The sequence below is a fragment of the Chrysochloris asiatica genome, unplaced genomic scaffold (assembly GCF_000296735.1).
Source record: "Chrysochloris asiatica unplaced genomic scaffold, ChrAsi1.0 scaffold00206, whole genome shotgun sequence".
Taxonomy (NCBI): Eukaryota; Metazoa; Chordata; class Mammalia; order Afrosoricida; family Chrysochloridae; genus Chrysochloris; species Chrysochloris asiatica.
Window position 1 is genome coordinate 2,034,881 of NW_006408724.1, and position 19,516 is coordinate 2,054,396.

A 19,516-nucleotide genomic window follows, 5' to 3' on the forward strand; every position below is an offset into this window, starting at 1 on the left:
TTTTAATCAACCATTCATACATCAATACAGGCAAATGCTGCTCCTTTAAATCATTTAAAAAGTAATTGATATTTTTTAAAGTACAAAGAAGAAATATCACAAAATTAGTTAAGTCCATTAAAGAATAAAACATTACCAACACAAGTAAAGTCTCCTGTACCTACCCCTAGTTGTACCTTTCCTTTTGCACCCCCAAATACTGACATAAGCAAGATATCGAATCATTTCACATATTTCTCATATGAATGTAACGTGTTGTAAACATTCCTCTGCAAATTGGTTGTTTTTCACCTCAGTTTCTATTTCTAAAAACTCATTCATGTGGATATGTGTCTCTACTTCATTTATTTTTTTTTTCTTACTGTTTCATAGTATTCTGTTGCTTAGCTCGTATAACTATAACACAATTTATATACAAGAGTAAGTCAGAAAATATTGCTACTAGGGTTCCAGTTCATACATGCACAGGTTCATTACAGACAAAAGTTGTTTAAACATGTCTCTACAATCAGTGGGTGATCTAGACAAGTTCTCTCAGTAATGCACTTGTCTTGATATCATTAGGACACCTTCTTAAAAAACAACAGTCGTTTCCTAGAGGATCTGCTGGGCCAGTTAAATTCAAGACAGAGACGTCAGCTCAGAAGGTTATGACAACTGTTTTTCGGGAATCCCCAGGAAGTAATTTTGATAGCTTTTCTCCAAGGACACAGGACGTCCTTGGAGACTTATTATGAAGAAGTTTAATAAAATTGAAAACTGCATTGGTGAAAAATGGTCAGGAACGTTGCACTAAGAATCTTTTGTTTTTTTCCATCATGACAATGACCTGCTTATTCATCAAGGGTAGCAAGGGCTTTCCTACAAGAATTTCATTGACACTATCTATCCTACAGCCCTGCCCTTGTCACTTCTTTCTGTTCTCAAAACTCAAAGAACATTTCAAGGGAATACAATTTGAGTCTCTCAAGTATACAAAAGTTGCCATTTTGTTATGGTGTAAACCAAAGAGCGTAGTGGTTATGAATAGGGCTGCGAACCTCAGGATCAGAAGTTCGAAACTACCAGCTATTCCATGGGAGAAAATTGAGGCTTTCTGCTCCCATAAAAATTTACAGCCTTGGAAACCCAGTACAGGGCCATTCTGAGTCGGAACCGACTCCACGGCACATAACAACAACAACAAAACCAAAGAGCACAGAATTCTTTAGAAAAGGGTTAGAAAGATGGGAATACCCCCTTCAGAAGTGTGCATACCTAGATGGAGGATATGTTGAGAAACATTAGCTTCACATTTTAATATTTTTGTTTAATAAGTTTGTATGATTTATAGCAGTACTTTCTGACTTCTCTTTGTATTTATTCTCCTCTTTATAGGCATTAAAATCATGTTCAAATCAATAGGCCTATTAGAAGGATGTCTAAGGTGTCTACCATGATTATTTTTTGTAATCTGGTTAGTTAGTAAGACAAAAAGGACTAAGGTGTGGTGTGCCTGAACCTGCCATGAGAGTTTCAACTGCCTCATGTCTATGCAAAAATTGGACGATAAAAGAAGAAGATCAAAGAATTGGTGTGCTCAATTATGGTGTTGGTAAGACTATTGAATATGTATGCCATGAACTACCAGAAGAATGAACACATCTGTTTTGAAAAAAAATACAGTGGAATGCTTTTCAGAAGTAGGGATGGCGAGACTTCGTCTCACATACTTTGGATAAGACCATCATGCACGGTAAAGTGAAGGGTTAGTGAAAAAGAGGAAGACCTTCAACAAATGTGATTGAACCAGTGGCTGTAAAAATGGGCTCAAACAAGCAAAGATTCTGAGACTGCACAGGACCCGCACAGTTTCGTTCTGTTGTCTATGGTATTGCTGTGAGTGGAACTGCCCCATGGCACCTGACAACAACAGCAATAAGTTATAAATGTCTCCAACAACTTGAAATAACATCAACTTGTTTTCTAGAGGAATTTCAATGATTTACATTACCATAACCCACGGCCACTGAGTCAATTCAAACTCATGTTGTTGTTGTGGTTAAGTGCCGTGGAGTCGGTTCCAACTCATAGAGACCCTGTACAGGGTTTCCAAGGCTGTAAATCTTTATGGGAGCAGAAAGCCTCATCTTTCTCCCGCAGAACAGCTGGTAGTTTCCAACTGCTGAGCTTGCAGTTCACAGACCGATTCGTAAACACTACGCTACCAGAGCTCCTTAATTCAAACTCATAGGGCCCCTCTATAGAGTTTCAAGACTGCAAATCTTTCCTGGAGCAAAACAGTCTCATCTTTCTCCTGAGGAACAGCTGGTAAATTTGAACTGCTGAGCTTTCAGTTAGCAGTTGGGTGCTTATCCTACAATGCCACCAGCTGTGTATAAAACTTATTGTTCTATATCCTGGAGGAAAATATTGAAAGTACCATGGGCTGTCAAAAGAACCAACAGATCTGTGTTGGAAGAAGTGCAGCCAGAGTGCTCCTTGGAGGCCAGGATGGCCAAACTTTGTCTCTTATACTCCGGACATACTGTCAGGAGGGACCAGTCGCTGGAGAAGGATATCATGTTTGGTAAGGTGGAAGGTCAGAGAAAAAGAGGAAGACACCCAACAAGATGGATTGGCCAAGTGGCAGCATCAGTGGGCTCAAGCGTGGCAACAATTGTGAGGTTGGCCCAGGATTGGGCAGTGTTTCGTTTTGCTGTGCATTAGGTCTCTATGAGTCAATAGTGACTTGATAGTACCTAACAACAACAACAACAACAAATTCTGGATAATATTATTATTCCCAGAAAATGTTTCTATTTTTGCCAATTTGTGTATAAAATTATCACTTGTTTCTTTCCAATTGTTCACACCATAGAAATATACCCACTTTTCACTTATCAACTATCTCATTGTCCAACAATTCACATTTATGAAAATAGTAAAACAAAAACAAAATCTACCATTGACTATTTTGCACATAGGCATGACATACTAAGATGCAAAGTGAGAGTATTGCTGGCTGTGATGATTGAAGTTATGTGTCAACTTAACTGGGTCATAATTTTCAGTGGCTTGGCAGTTCTGTAAATGATGTAATTTGGCAGGTCTGTAATGATGTCATCATCCTCATTTTGTGATCTAATATGGTCATCCTGCATTTCCACACAACACAGAATTTTGCATAATGATTTTATCTTTGAAGCCTAACCTGACCAGGGAGTGGGTATATATATATCCTTTTAGAACATCACCATATCTCAGTCACTGTCTGCATGTACTAAGTTGCTTTTCTCCATCTCCAGTGCACTCCATAAGGCTTGCTGGAAGAGAAAGTCGATATGAAGAACCTTTTGCAAGTGATTTCTTCCATGTAGTTGATGAAATTATTTGTGCTTTGCTGCCAATCCTCCAGGATAAACCGTTTGCATTTTTTGGTCACAGGTATATAAAATCTGCTTTAACAGACATTTGGGAATGTTTCTCCAATCAGGGTTCATGATCAATGTTCATTGTGTCTTGTGAGATATGTACATTTCTATTGGGCTATACTGCTTCATCACTGATTGAGGGAGTGATTGATTAACTGTGGTAATATTGGTTCTCAAGTAAGAGAGTACGACAGGGAGAAATTGTGCCACTTCTGCATAAACATTTCAATACCATGTGATAGGATGAATTGAAATTCTCCTTTAAGGAGTGTGTAAGTCCTGGGCTCCTTTTAGTATTTTCTCACTCGAAAATAGCCCGAACATGTTGGTTAATTACAGGCAGTCACAATTCTTATAATTGGCTGTTTTTTATAGTAATTAGATCTTTTTACTTTTGGGAAACAAAAAGCAAGACATAAAATCAAAACTCTAAACAGCAACCTAATTTTTTTTAAACTAAGAATGATATAATCCGTTGGGAAAGGACAGATCTTGTATAATTCCACTTATGTAAAATAACTAGAATGGACAAATGTATACAAACCAAAGTTGATTAGGGGTTACACGGGGTGGGTGGAAGGAGGGGGGAAATGGGAACTCATTCCTTAGGGGACAATGAGTTGCTGTTGCAGAAAATGGAAACGTTTGGAGGTAGACAGTGATGGTCATTACTCAATGTGCTGAACACAATTAATGTCAGTGAAGTGTACATGTCAACACAGTTAGAATGGTGTTACGTTATATATGTGTGTGTGTGTGTTTACCACAGTAAAAACAAAACAAAGAAATTTTTTTTCTCTGACCACAATAGTACTAAACTAGAAATAGTATCAAAAAGATATCTGGAACGCCTCAAAAAATGCTTGGAACATCACACTTTTTAAAAAAACCCATAGATCAAAGAAAAACTTGAAAATGAATTTAGCTGAATGAAAATGAAAACATAGCATATCAAAATGTACGGATGCAATGCTTAGAAGGAAATTTAAACCATTCAATGAGAAAAGAAAGCTCTCAAATTAACTATTAAACTTCCATCCTCAGAATCTAGAAAAACAACATAAGAAATGTAAAGAAAAAATGAAAAGTTAAACAGAAACTGATGAACTAGAAAATTAATAGAGAAAACAAACAATAAAACCACACTTGGTTCTTGGAAAACATTAATAAATTTAATAAATCCCTAAAAAAACCATTTACATGTTATGCAAATAGTATATGTTTTCAAGTTAGGTTGTATGTTGAGGTAGGCCATGAACCCTGAGGTCTTTTACCAGGGCGTGACCTTTGGTAAAGGCGTAGGGCTCTCTGAGTTAGTTTCTTCCTCTGTAAAGCTGTAATGACAATAGTTCCCTTTTGTAATAATTAAATGAATAATGATAATAAATTGCTTGGTTTGTAATACCTCCAAACCAAACCCATTGCCACCAAGTCAATGTCAACTCTTAGCATCCCTTTATAGGATTTCTGAGACTGTGTATCTTTGTGGGAGCAGAGCCTCATCTTTCTCCTGCTGGTATATGGTAAGGACTCAGAAAGTGTTGACTAATATAGCATATAATATAAGGACAGTTCAAATCCATCAGCTACTCCTTGACACTCCATACAGGGTTGCTATGAGTCAGAACCAACTTGACAACACTTAACAATAACAACAATACATATATTGTTGTTGTTAAGTGCCATGGAGTTGGCCCCAACTCATAGCCACCCTGTATAGGGTTTCCAAGGAGAGGTTGGTGGATTTGAACTACTGACCTGGCACTTCAAGCCAACTTTGCAGTCCAAGGCATTATCCTGCAGCGCTACAAAAAATAAAAGTATCCATTATCCCATTATCCTTTACATTGTTTATATGATCCTGGTGTGGCATTGTGGGTTAATGTGCTGGTATGCAAGGCCTGTTTGAATCTCATTGTCGGTGTTTAAGCTCACCAGCTGCTCCTTGAAACCCTACACAGGGTTGTTATGAGTTGGCGCTGACTCAATAGCACTTAACAACAACAACAACATAGTACTTTTATATGTCCTATTTTATCTTGGGTCCTAATTAACCTGATTTTTTTTAACGTAATATTGCTGTGGAAGTCTTTCACAGTCTACAAGTATATATTGTTTCATAATTTGCTTTATTGATGCAGAAAGCATCAAAAGAAGATGGAAGGAATACACAGAGTCACTGTACTAAAATGAAATGGTTGATGTTCAACCATTTCAAAAGGTAGTATATGATTAAGAGCCAATGATACTGAAGGAAGAAGTCCAAGGTGCACTGAAGGTATTGGCAAAGAACAAGGCACCAGGAATTGATGGAATGAAAAAATGAAATCTTTCAAGAAAGTGAGGTGGCACAGGAGGCACTCACTCATCTTATACCAAGAAATTTGGAAGATAATTATCTGGCCAACTGATTGGAAGAGATCCATATTTGCGCCCATTTCAAAGAGAGGTGACCCAACAGAATGCAGAAATCATTGGACAATATCTTTGATATCCCATGTGAGTAAGGTTTTACTAAAGGTAATACAGAAATATTTGCAAGCATACATTGACAGAGAACTTCCAGAGGCTCAAGCCAGATTCAGAAGAGGCTGTGGAATGAGGGATATCATTGCTAATGTCCGATGGATCTTGGCTGAAAGCAGAGAATATCAGAAAGATGTTTACCTGTGCTTTATCGACTACACAAAGGCTTTCGATTATGTGGATCATGACAAGCTATGGACAACATTGCAAAGTATGAGTATTCCGGAACACTTACTTGTGCTCATGAGGAATCTGTACATGAACCAAGAGGCAGTTGTTTGAACAGAACATGGGAACACTGAATGGTTTAAAAATTTAAAAGGTGTGCTGTGACAGGGTTGAATTCTTTCACCATACTTATCCAATCTGTATGCTGAGCAAATAATCCAAGAAGCTGGGTTATATGAAGAAAAACATGGCATCAGGATTGGAGGAAGACTCATTAACAACCTGCAATATGTAGATGATACAACCTTGGTTGCTGAAAGTGAAGAGGACTTAAAATATTTACTGATGAAGATCAAAGAGCACAGCCTTTGGTATGGATTGCATCTCAGTGTAAACAAAACAAAAATCCTCACCACTGGACCAATAAACAGCATTCTTATCAATGGAGAAAAGATTGAAGTTGTCAAGACTTCATTCTTCTTGGATCAACCATCAACACTCATGGAAGCAGCAGTCAAGAAATCAAACAACGTATGACGTTAGGCAAATGTGCTGCATAAGACCTTTTTAACATGTTGAAAATGAGCAAAGATGTCAGCTTGAAGACTAAGGTGCTCCTGACCCAAGCCATGGTATTTTCAGTAACCTCATATGCATGTGAAAGCTGGACAGTGAATAAGGAAGACCGTAGAATAATTGATGGTTTTGAGTTATGGTGTTGGAGGAGAATATTGAAAGTGCCATGGACTGCCTAAAGAACCAACAGATTTGTGTTGGACGAAGTGCAGCCAGAGTGCTCCTTGGAGGTCAAGATGGCCAAACTTCATCTCTCATACTTCAGACATGTTGTCAGGAGGGACCAGTCTCTGGAGAAGGATAAGGATGTCATGTTTGTTAAGGTGGAGGGTCAGAGAAAAAGAGGAAGATCCCCAGCGAGATGGATTGGCAAAGTGGCAGCATCAGTGGTCTCAAGCGTGGCAACAATAGTGAGGTTGGCCCAGGATTGGCTAGTGTTTCATTCTGCTGTGCATAAGGTTGCTAAGAGTCAGTTTCAACTTGATGGCACTTAACAACAACAACAACAACAATCTTTTGTGGGCTTGAGAGTTATTTTTCTGTTATAGACAATACTTCAAAAAGCATATTTATAGATGTGTTTATCTACAAATATTTGTATCTTACTGTAACTACAAGTATTTTATTTGTATCTTATTGTAGTTTATAAGTTATAAATTTCTTGGAGTCCTGTTGTGTTACTGTAGGATCAGCACTGAACTGCGAACCACAAGGTTGGTGGTTCAAACCCACCAGCTGTGCCTTAGAAACCTGATACAGGGTTGCTATGGGTTGGAACTGACTTGATGGCACTTAATAACAACAACATAAGTTTCTTAGGAGAATTTAGTTAACGGGCATGCACATTGTTAAAGCTTTTGGCACATAATTCCAAGTAACCTACCAATTTACACGGCAGTGAACATAGGATTGAGTTTTCCTTTCTCTCATAAGGTATATACATACATAAATTAAAAGTGAATCAGTTCTGACATTATTGTCTACATAATGTATACTAGCACTTCACAGACTTTTTGGTTCCAGGAACCTTTTAAGCTTTTAAAATGCATTGATGACCTCAGAACCTTTGGTTTTTGTTTGTCATTATTTACCATATTAAAAACCAAAGCTTATAAAATGTAAATAAACTTAGTTTCTAATTTATCTAAAATTCCAATAATAAGCCTACAATATGCTAGCATCAATGAGATAGTGTGTGGGGGCAAGAAACATTTAAAAAAACATTTGGTGAGAAGCATGGCATGGTGGCACACTTTTGTCAATCTGCTCATGGTTGGACTTTATAGAAGACAGCTGTGTTCTGATTTCTGCTTCTGCATTCACATGTCTGCAATACCCCATGTCATGTAGCCTCTGGCAAACTAAACTGTGCACTCTGAGTGTGGAAAAGGTAAGTGACATCTTCATATTATTATGAAAATAGTTCTGACATCACAGACCCCGTGAAGTGGTTTAGGGAACCCCAGGGAGTCCACAGATCACACTTGAGAACTGCTGGTACATACTACCAAAGAAACCCTGCTATACATCTTTAAAGGAGAAAACACCACCCACCCACTGTTGGTGAGTCAGTTCCCACTCAGAGTGACCCTATAGGACAGAATAGAATGGCCCCAGAGGGGTTCTGAGAAAGTGAGGAAGTAATTCTTTATAAGAGCAGACGGCCTCATCTTTCCACTAAAGAACAGCTAGTGGGTGTGAACTGCCAGCCTTTTGGTTAGCAGTCCAATGCTTAACCCATGGCCTCACACAAGTCTCCTTTAAGGGTGAAAAGGAAATTAAATTCAAGGCACTGTGGAAATTAGTACTAAAATCACAGAGTGAAGTGCCTAGGGTATCTGGATATATATATATATAGTAGCGTAGTGGTTACAAATCGGGCTGCAAACCTTAAGGTCAGCAGTTCGAATCTACCAGCAGTTCCTTGGGAAAAAGATGAGGCTTTCTGCTCCCAGAAAAATTTATAGCCTTGGAAACCCTGTATAGGGTCACTATGAGTTGGAACCGATGCCATGGCACATAACCAACCAACTATATATATATATACACCCATATACATACACACACACACATACATAATGGCAATATTAACTATGAAAAAAAAACTTTTATAAATAAATTGGTGTTATTGCTTTAATGAGCCTATCTTTTCTGTTCACTGTGTTACAGTATCACTATGTTTATAATACTTGTCCTTACTGGCTTTGGGTGGATTATCATGAGTTATGTTGAACAGTTATCTTTTTTCTCTTGCCCATATTTAGCATGGGATCCTATATTGCCTTTATGACTGCAGCACGACTGAAAGAAAGACATCAGCTCGAGCCAATGCATTTGTTTGTGTCAAGTGCAAATGCTCCTCATGTAAGTGTTGTCCTTTTCCTTAAGGAGTGGGGGTGAAGAGCAGGAAGATTGGAAGGAAATAGCAAACCCTTGTTTTGCTAGGAGTCCCTGGGTGGCCCATCGGTACTAACCAAGATTGGCAGTTCAAATCCACCCAGAAGTATCTCAGAAGAAAAGCCTGGTGATCTTCTTTTCCAAAATCAACCATTGAAAACTCCGTGGTGCATAGATCTCCCCTGATATATTTGAGGTCACCAAGAGTCAACTGAGTTATGGTGTTGGAGGAGAATATTGAAAGTGCCATGGGATGCCAAAAGAACCAACAGATTTGACAGCAACTGGCTTTTGTTTGGTTATTTTTGTAATTTTTCTACCCGATGACATTAATTTTGTCATCCAGGATGAGGCCAAAGACAGGGATAAACTTACTAATGAAAAGTCCATCAAACCTCTTTTTAATATCATCATCTCTCCATTACTCTGACTGTACCCCAGACCGTGTCTGCATCACCCATGGCACCTCCAGAGAGCTTTTTTTTTTCATCCTGAGTCATCAACTTTCAGTAGAATAACTGGATAAGAACCAGGGATGAATCATAAAAATCTCAAAAGGGGAGAGTGTCAGATTTTCTAAATGACCGTGACTTTGTAAACCCAATGCTGTGGTTCCTGCGGCTTCTCCCTCCCATTCTTTTGGTTTTCCTCTCCTTACCTGGAGAGGATCCTGATTGATTGATCTAGGGTCTAAGTTTAGGCTGCCATTTTGGTGGCATAATGACTTTGGAAATTTCTTCTACCTACTTTTAAAATGTTGTTGTTAAGTGCTGTCAAGTCGGTTCTGACTGATAGCGAAAAGCGTTAGGTATCCCTTAAAATATATATACAATAAAAAAAGTTCACCTCTTACCCTCGATTTAGTGACTTTTCCTTGGAGAAATAGTTGTCCATTTATGGATGAGTGCTTGCTATGAAATGTAAGGCCTATGTTGTTAATGTTTCATGTCCAAGGTCCGGCTTCCAATTCCAGAAGACAAAGATCTGACAGAAAATAGAATTTACCATTTTCTTGCGACTAATGGAGGCACTCCCCAAAATTTAATTGACAACTCACATCTTCAAGAACATGTTCCTGTACTGATGGCAGATATAAACCTGATGAGGAGTTTTATGTAAGTACCTAAGATTTTTTACGATAATTATTTATAGAAACATGCAGACTGGGAGTTTTCTGAGTTTACGTGTCCAAGAAGACAACATTCTAGGAGTTTGATTTCATTTCCTTGGAGGTTACCTGTAATATTCATATTGGTTCAAAATTCCAACTAATGGAGTCTTGGCACAGAAATTGCATTTATAAAAGATGAATAGAATATTTTTTTTACTTTAAAAAATAATATCGTTCAAAATGCATTTTTAAACCACGCCGTTAGTATTTGTTGAGTGACTTAATGCCAAAGCATTTTCATTTTCTTAGATGGATCAGCAAAAGTAAATAAACACCTAGTGTTGGAAGTTTTCTTTCAGAACTTTAAGACAAATTAAATGGGAAAGTGAACCAGGAAAGGAGTAATGGTTTGCTAGGTTTGGTTTTGGGGAATTTTGTCCTGGACTCATTTTGCTCCAGAGTGCTTGTCCATCCCTTGTCTTGTGGGATGCCTGGGTTGATAGTGGGTTATCTGATAGGATTGAAGTCCTAACACTCTGTAAAGCTTACCCCAATATTCTAAACTTAAAATGGCTCTTCCTAATTCTAACATCCCCATAGAATTTATTGTGAAGTCAGCATTGGGTCCTTTCTTGTTATTAGGTGTGGTCCAGTTGGTTTTGACTCATAGTGACCTTCTGCACAACAGAACAAAACACTGCCTTGTTTTGCGCCATCCTCACAATTCTTATGTTTGAGCCCATTTTTGCTGCCACTGTATCATTCCATCTTGTTGGGATTCTTCCTCTTTTTCACTGACTGTTCCCTTTAAAAAGCATGATGTCCTTCTCTGGGGACTGGCCCCTTCTGCTAACATGTCCAGAGTATGTGAGATGAAGTCTCCCCATCCTTGCTTTTAAGAAGCTTTCTGGTTGTGCTTCTTCCAAGACAGATTTGTTTGTTCTTCTGGCATTCCATGGTACTTTCAATATTCTTCTCCAACACTTTAATTCAAATGCATCAGTTCTAAGGTCTTCCTTATTCATTGTCCAACTTTCACATGCATATGAGTTAATGGAAAATACTATGGTTTGGTTCAGGCGCACGTTCGTCCTCAAATTGATATCTTTGCTCTTGAACTCTTGCAAGAGGTATTTTGCAGCAGATTTGCACAATGCAATATGTAATTTGATTTTTTGACTCCTGCTTCCATGATCATTGATTGTGGATTCAAGCAAACTGAAATCTTTGACAACTTTAACATTTTCTCCATTGATATGGATGTTGTTTATTGGTCCAATGGTGAGGATTTTTGTTTTCTTTACATTGAGGTACAACTCATATCAAAGGCTGTGGTCTTTGATCTTCATCAATAAGTATTTCAAGTCTTACTCGCTTTCAGCGAGCAAGGTTGTATAATCTGAATATCACAGGTTTTCAATGCCTCTTCCTTCAATCCTGATGCCATGTTCTTCTTCATATAGTCCAGCTACTCAGGTTATCTGCACAGCATACAGCTTGAATGAGTATGGTGAAAGGATACAACCCTGGCACACCCTTTTCCTGATTTTAAACCACTCAGTGTCCCCATGTTCTGTTAGAATAATTGCCTCTTGGTCTATGTACAGGTTCCTTGTGAGCACAATTAAGTGTTCTGGAATGCCCGGTTATTATAGTGCTATCCATAGTTTGTTATGATCCACACAGGTGAATGGGCATCGTCTATATAGTATAAGTAAGCATCTAGGTAGGTTCAAACCACTAACCTTTCAGTTAGCAGCAGAGCACTTAACCACTGTGCCATTAGGGCTGCTACCCTCTGTTCTACTCTCTTTGGCCTCTTGCCTTGCTCCTAATCTTTCTCTTGAACCCTTCCTGGAGGCTATGGGAAACAGCCTTGAAATCCACGTGAATTTCTTCTGTGTTGGAGGCATCCAGCTATTCTAGTCTGGCCCACTATCACACACCCTTGGTCTCAAACAGATTATTAAAATTGTAACAGATTCTTCTGACCTGCTTGGACAGCAGCCACCATGAGTGGTTACCATGAGTGAGCTAGACCACACTTTCATCTCTTAGAGGGATTTAGCACTCCAATGAGTTTTAAAAAAAAGCAAGCGTTGACCTTGTAGTGTATCTGGCCCTTCCTCTTTGTTAGGGCAGGAATGGCATTCCTTCCAGTTTTGTATATCCTAAGCAAAAGCAGAAATCCTTGCCTGGACTATTGAAAGAGCCACTTAATTGATTCTTTTATATAGCTTTGTTGTTATTATTGTGAGCTGCCATTGAGTCACTTGGTTCACAACAACCCTATGCAGAAGGGAGTCAAACCATTGGGATCCATAGAGCTTTCATTTAAATACATTGCCAGACCTGTCTTCCTAACTCATCTTAGTCTGAAAGCTCTGCTGAAGCCTGTTTAGCATGATAGCAACACACAAGCTTCCACTGATGGACTGGTGGCATGTTGGCCAGAAATTGAACCCAATGAGAATGCTACCACATCCACCGTTGCCCCTTTCATAAATCCTTACTTTTTGCCAATCCATTCCTCAACCATATTCAGAAGACTATTACAAAAGCCAACTTTGATTATGTTGTTCCTTTTCTGTTTAATTTAGAGAAATTATTTTAAAATCATGCCTTCCTATTACTCTATTGTGAGGATGGTGTAGGACTGGGCAGTGTTTTGTTCTGCTGTACACAGGGTCACTAGGAGTGGGAATCAACAGCATCTAGCAATAACAGCTACATCAAGAAAGACCAAAATCCTTTACGTGGCCTAGATTTGGCCCTTGCCTGCCTCATCTACCTTAATTTACACCTATGTCCCCTTCATCATTTAAACAACTATCATTAATTTAAGCTCATTCTACTCCTTCCTTCCTTCTTGACTCTATCCCCTTTGCCAAGTTTTTTTCATATTTATCCAGATCCATTTTCCTAGGGAAACCTTACCTAACCCTAATCCTACCCCATCCTCTTGCCCAGTGTTTTCAGATCACCCAGAACTTGGTTCCACATACCCCTTTCTCCAGTTGACTGTTATTATCTGTGTTCCTAGCCAGTATGTAAGCTATAGGAGGACAGGGAGTGTGTTTTTCAATGTGTCCCTAGTGTCTAAAACAGGACCTAACACCTACCTCAATAAAGATTGCTGTGATTAAAGTGAGAATAGATAAAACCAACTCAGAGGCCCTGCTTGCTTGAACATTTCAGCCCTCTGATAGACCATGGAGAGGGAGTAATTTCTGAAGAGCCATAATGTGACAATGTGGGTTAATGAGCTAGACTGCAAGGTCTCTTTGAATTGCAAGTTCGGCGGTTCAGGTTCACCAGCTGCTTCTGACAAACCCTATACAGGGTCTCTATGAGTTGGAATCAACTTGACAGCACTTAACAAAACATGACTAAAAATGAGGCTACCAACTGAAAGGTTAATTGTTCAGTTCCACGGGAGAAAGATCTGATGATCTGTTTCCATAAAGATTACCTTTCCATAAAGAAAACCTCACGGAGCAGTTCTGCTTTGTCACGTGGGCTTTCTATGGCTCAGAATGGACTCAATGACAACAAATAACAATTATTGTTGTTAAATGCCATCAAATTGATCCCAACTCATAGCGACCCTGTATAGGAGTTTCTGAGGAATGGCTGGTAGGTTTGAACTGCTAACCTGGCGACTCAACCTAACCCTGTAGTCCAGCGTGTTGTCCTGCAGCACCACACCAGGACTCTCAGATAACAATACCAACAGTGATTTCTGGGGAATGACAGTTGGAAGTACTAATTGTAACCAGCCTCATGCTGAGTTGGACTTTGTGCCCAGGGGCTATCTGCTGCCACTTGAAGCGCTCAAGATATTAGATGAGACCACTGTGAGTCAGGAGTCCTGGTGTGGCACTGTGGGCTAATGCGTCAGACTGCAAAGTCATTTGAACTGCAGGGTTGGTGGTTCAAGCTCACCAGCTGCTCCTTGGAAACCCTATACAGGGTTGCTATGGGTTGGAATTGACTCAACGGCACTTAACAACAACTGTGAGTCAGGCAGGTTCTGGTAGGTAGAAGTACCACTGATGAAAAATGTTTGAATTTTGGGGAATAGCCAAAGGGAAAGAAACAAGGATACAGTAGTGTTTAAGTGAAGCTAAGAAAGGATTCTAAGATGTGGACTATGAAAAGTATAAAAAAGCTCTTTTATGTTTACAGCTTTGAAATCCAATCTGAGGCTGTCCTTTCTTGTGACTTAACATGTTTCCTTGGATCTGAAGATGAATTGATAAAGGGTGCAGAAGGTGAAGTTATTTTGATAGTTTGTATATTTTTATTGAATTATTTTATGATGCTCAGTAAATGTCAACTAGCAATTACTGGAGTCCTGGTGTAGCGCTATTGGATGAGCACTATACTGCTAACCACTAGGTTGGTGATTCAAACCCCTCAGCTGCTTATTGGAAGCCCTAAACAGCCTCCCAGTGAGTCAGAACTGACTCAATGGCACTTAACAACATCAAGAAGCAGTAACTGTTGTTGTTGTTAAGTGTCATCCAGTCAATTCTAACTCATAGCTATCCTGCATAGAGTTTCCAAAGCTGTAAATATTTGAGGGATTAAAAGCTTCATCTTTCTCCTGCAGAGTGGCTGATGGGCTCAGTCCGCCGGGCTAACTTCGCAGTCCAGGGCTTATCCTACAGAGTGATCCTCCCTTTATGGATAGATAATTGGCCCAAGTTTTATTTAGTACAATGGAAAGATGTTGGTTGCACATAAAGTGAAAGATTGCAATTAATTATACTATGTACTGGTAAGTGTTAGAGAAATTAAAAATACAGCCTACACGGAACATAAGACCCTGGAAGTAATTGTACAACTAAGTGTCAGCAACTGCTGGTGGTGGTGTTGTGACGTAGGGTCGGTTCTGACTCATAACAACCCTGGGTAGGGTTTCCAAGGCTGTAAATCTTTACTGGAGGAGAAAGCTTCATCTTCCTCCCGAGGAATGACTGGTAGATTCAAATTGTTGACCTTGTGGTTAGCAGCGCAGCTTGTAATCCATTACACTACCAGCTCTTAGAGAAGTATTAACAGGAAGTAAATCTTCTGTGCAGGTGATATCATTTGTTATTAAATATATTTCTGTTTCTTTTTAGCTTGGAAAGCTGTAACCAGTGGGAGTTTTGACTTGCACTGTCTGCCAGGAAATCACTTTTATCTTATAGAGTCATCCATTGAGAATTTCATCAAGGAGTACATAACCAAGTGTCTAGAACTAACGACACTTTGTTAGATATGTTTTCTTTTGTTCTTAAAATAGTCAAAGTGATTATATCATAACGTCTTATTCAGAAGTAGCTCATTCATCTTATTCAAATATGAAAAATTATACATTTTTCTATTGTCAGGCTAGTTTGTTATAGATAAATGTTTTTCTCCATGGTGCATTGATGCATCTTGAGATCAAAGATGGGTAAGAAAAGAATAGGTCTGCCATTGTCTTCACATTAGAATCACCTTTGATTTTCATATGTGGGAAGGTTGTCAACAAAATTCCTGCTTAGTGAATTATCCAATTTTCACTGCAGTTGTTTCAACACTAGAAATGATTGTCAGGGATAATGTTTGGTATTTAATTATTGTTTCATTAGCATACTATAATTCAAAGCTTGACCTAGTCTTTAGAAATATAGAATGATCCCATTTATTAAGAAATTATAATCTATAGCTTTGAGACAGCCCTAAAAGCTTCTCGGAAACCCTATTATACAGGGTTTTTATGAGTTGGAACTGACTCAATGACCCTTAACAACAACAAATTATTGCAGTAGTATATTCTAGCAAGTCCTCAGCCCTGCTAAGGGGTCCCTTCTCCATCAGTTTTGCCTGTAGACTCTGTGTGATCTGTTACCCTGCTATACCCAACTGGGGCCTAGGAGAGTACTTCATGGACACCCTATCTGAGTCTGGTCAGTGGCAGATGGAATGGTCCAGTACAAATGCCATGCCCAACAGGAAGCCTCTGCAATAGTTCTCAGATTCACTCTGCAATGATATGAAGTCGACATCTGGAGAAAGCAGAACAATTGGAAACATACAATTGTTTGTTTTTGGAATTGGAAAATTTGTAATTTGGAAAATTACAAAATTTGTAATTGGAAAATTACAAGTCAGCATAATGACAGAACACTACACCTGGGATCCAGAAATGTCTACTGAAGAGAACAAAGAGTCACTGCATCTCCAGAGTCACGTGGATGCTGAACTGTCCATTCTCTATAGTCGTTTGTCTCTTGGAGACCTGGCTGTGCAATCAGATCCCCTGATTTCCTTATTCCCTGAGCTTCACAAAACCTCTGCTCCTTAATGTGGCTGATGTCTTATGAGTTAAACCGCTTAACATATTAAAATACTAACTTTTAAAGCATTGCTGCTTGTGGTCATATTCTATGGAATTGTGTTATTGTTCATCTGTGAAGATAATATTCCTACAGGCTTGATAAATAAGATGAATGAAAATGCATATAGGAGGGATTTAAAATTTTTTTATTGTTTCTTTTTAACAAAGTACAAACAATACTACAAAATTCATTATGAGGGAGGGTCATTGAGTTAAAGGTCACATAATAAAATTGGGGCTAAAAAACACTTGTTAAAGAATGTTAAAGTAAATGATGTCAAATATTTAGTATGTATTGTACCTACTATCTTGGAGTCCTGATGTGGCGCTGTGGACAAATGCGTCAGACTGCAAAGTCATTTGAACTACAAGGTCGGTGTTTCAAGCTCACCAGCTGTTCCTTGGAAACCCTGTACAGGGTCGCTATGGGTCAGAATCAACTCTATGGCACTTAACAACAACAACAATACCTACTATCTTAGTTCTCTAGCACTGCTATAACAGAAATACCACAAGTGGATGGCTTAAGCAGCCAGAAATTTATTCTCACACAGTTTGTTGTTGTTAAATGTTGTCGAGTTGGTTCTTACTCATCGTGACCTTTATATAGGGTTTCCAAGGAGCAGCTGATGGTTTTAAACCACTGCCTTTGTGGTTAGCAGTCCAGTGCTTATCCTACAGTGACACAACAAGAATCATCTCTGAGTCTAAGAGGCTATGAGTGCTGGTGTGGCACTGTAGGATAAGCACTGGACCACAAGGTTTGTTTGAACCACAAAGTCGGTGGTTCAAACTCTCCAGTCACTCCTCAGAAACCTCTACAGGGTCGCTATGAGTAAGAACCAACTTGACACTTAACAATGACAACAAGAAGCCCAAATTCAGAATGTCAATTCTTGAGGAAGGTTTTTCTTTGTTGGTTCTGGTGGAAGGTCTTTGTTGCCATTCAGCTTCTGTAAGCCTAGTTTTCCTTGGAGATCTCCATACATCTTGGTATTAATCTTCCCCTGGATCTAGGAGCTTCCAGGTCCAAAGGACACACTCCTCTTGGCTCTTCTGTCATGGTGGTAGGAGGTCCCTCTCTCTCTCTGCTCAAGACTCTCTCCTTTTATCTCTTGTTGGATACGAGGTGTTTCATGTTAATCCTTTGGGAATCTCTAGGAAATCCATTCAGGGTGGTGGTGGAATTGGACTGCTCTTGTGTCAAGGTAGGATCAGCACAGGACTTCAAACCACAAGGTGGGAAGTTCAAACCCAACCACTTGGAAGCCCTATACAAGGTCACTATGAGTCAGAACTGACTTAGCGGTACTTAACAATAACAGCAACAATCCTACTCTTTATCCTTTTACTGGTGTATCACATCAAATTACATCATGGAGACCAGCTAGATCTCATCTGCCAAACCACTGAGAACCCTGGCACAAGTTGACACAAAACCTCAACTATCACACCTACTTTGATATCACTTCCAGAGCTCCCTTATTGAAGGATTTGTACAAAAGTAATTTGGATCAATGATGATTAATTTGAAAAGGTTTATTTCAATATAGTTCACAAAGGGGTCTGAGGGTATATCTGAAGTCAAGTTTTGGGGCTAGACTTTCCCTACTACTTCTCCACCTAAGGGAGGTGAAGGCCATGTAGAAAGAGCTATAAGTCTCCAAGCCCTCAGTTGGAAAGGTCCAGGGTTACCAATACTGATGTATTCTCCTTGTGGGACCAGGGCCTAGGCTTCACTGGGGAAGATTTAAGATTATCTTTAGGCAAAGTTTAGTAAAGATGGGAATCATCCTTTCTCCCCCAAATTAGAAAATCAACCTCGATTTTATTATTTTAGTTCATAATCTCAATTACCCCTCTGGTCATACCATCGTTGTTATTAAGTGCATCGAGCTGGTTCCAACTCATAGTATGCCTGTACAGGATTTCCAAGGAGTGGCTGGTGGGTTTGAACTGCCAGCTTTGTGGTTAGCAGTCCGGTGCTGATGCTATAGTGCCACACCAGGTCTACCATTGTGTTTTGTATGTTTATTAAGTGCCATCAAGTTGGTTCTGCCTCATAATGATCCTGTGTAGGGTTTCCGAGGAGAGCTGGTGGGTTTGAACTGCCAACCTTGTGGTCCGCAGTCCATTGCTGATCCTATAGCACCACACCAGGAGTCCAGACCTAAACTTTTATGCAGAGAATAGAAATATCTTGTTTTATTGTTTCCCTGGTCTCATTTTGGTTTTTGGTTTTATTAATTTGGTACTGTTCTTTCAGATATTTTTACTATGGAATCTCAAATCTCAAATAGGTTTTAGAACTGTTAAAACAAGGCTGTTTTTTTGTTTTGTTTTGTTTTTGTCTTCAGAGAGCTTGTGTACTGGCAAGACTAAGTATTAGGTTCATAATGATTTTCAGACTTCACATTTTTTAAAATGTTTTATTGTGAATTATGTGATAGTTTACATAGGAGAACATTAGTTTTACTTTCATCCTATTGTATAACATTTCATTGCCATGGTTACACTCCCCTCCATGCATCATCAACCAACCAAAGGGTATACCCTGCAAGCCTGCCCCCCGGTCGTCAGCACACAGCCCCTCTCCCTTTCTGTGTCTAAAGTCCCCAGCTGCTCCATCTCTCCACGTCATCGTCTCTGCCTCCATCTCAGGCATCACTGCTTCTCTGAGTAGGGTCCCGCTCTCTGCTCTTCTCCCTTGATGGTCTCAGGGACCTGCACTCCTAGACTGAAATGTTAATCACTCCCCTCCTTGCTACAACACATCTACCTTTACATTTCCAACCCTCACAATCAGTACTGATAACAATTATTCACTATTGTATCACAAGAGACCCATCTGCATTTCATTTTATCAGTCCCGCCTAGACAGATTGGATACTACTCAGTGGAGAGCCTACCTTCCTTCATGCCCTCTGGATCTAGGTTCCCTCTTGAAAGCTT

General features: G+C 39.3%; 1 protein-coding gene across 1 annotated transcript in view; it reads left to right on the forward strand.

Annotated features, from left to right (window-relative positions):
- OLAH (oleoyl-ACP hydrolase) overlaps window positions 1-15,457 on the forward strand; it is a 32,792-nt gene extending 17,335 nt beyond the window's left edge. The window contains exons 3-7 of the mRNA XM_006872616.1: window positions 3,288-3,426; window positions 8,948-9,053; window positions 10,035-10,195; window positions 14,380-14,465; window positions 15,321-15,457. Of these exons, the coding sequence (XP_006872678.1) occupies window positions 3,288-3,426; window positions 8,948-9,053; window positions 10,035-10,195; window positions 14,380-14,465; window positions 15,321-15,457 (629 nt within the window). The remainder of the gene's footprint in view (window positions 1-3,287; window positions 3,427-8,947; window positions 9,054-10,034; window positions 10,196-14,379; window positions 14,466-15,320) is intronic.
- The last annotated feature ends 4,059 nt before the right edge of the window (window positions 15,458-19,516 follow it).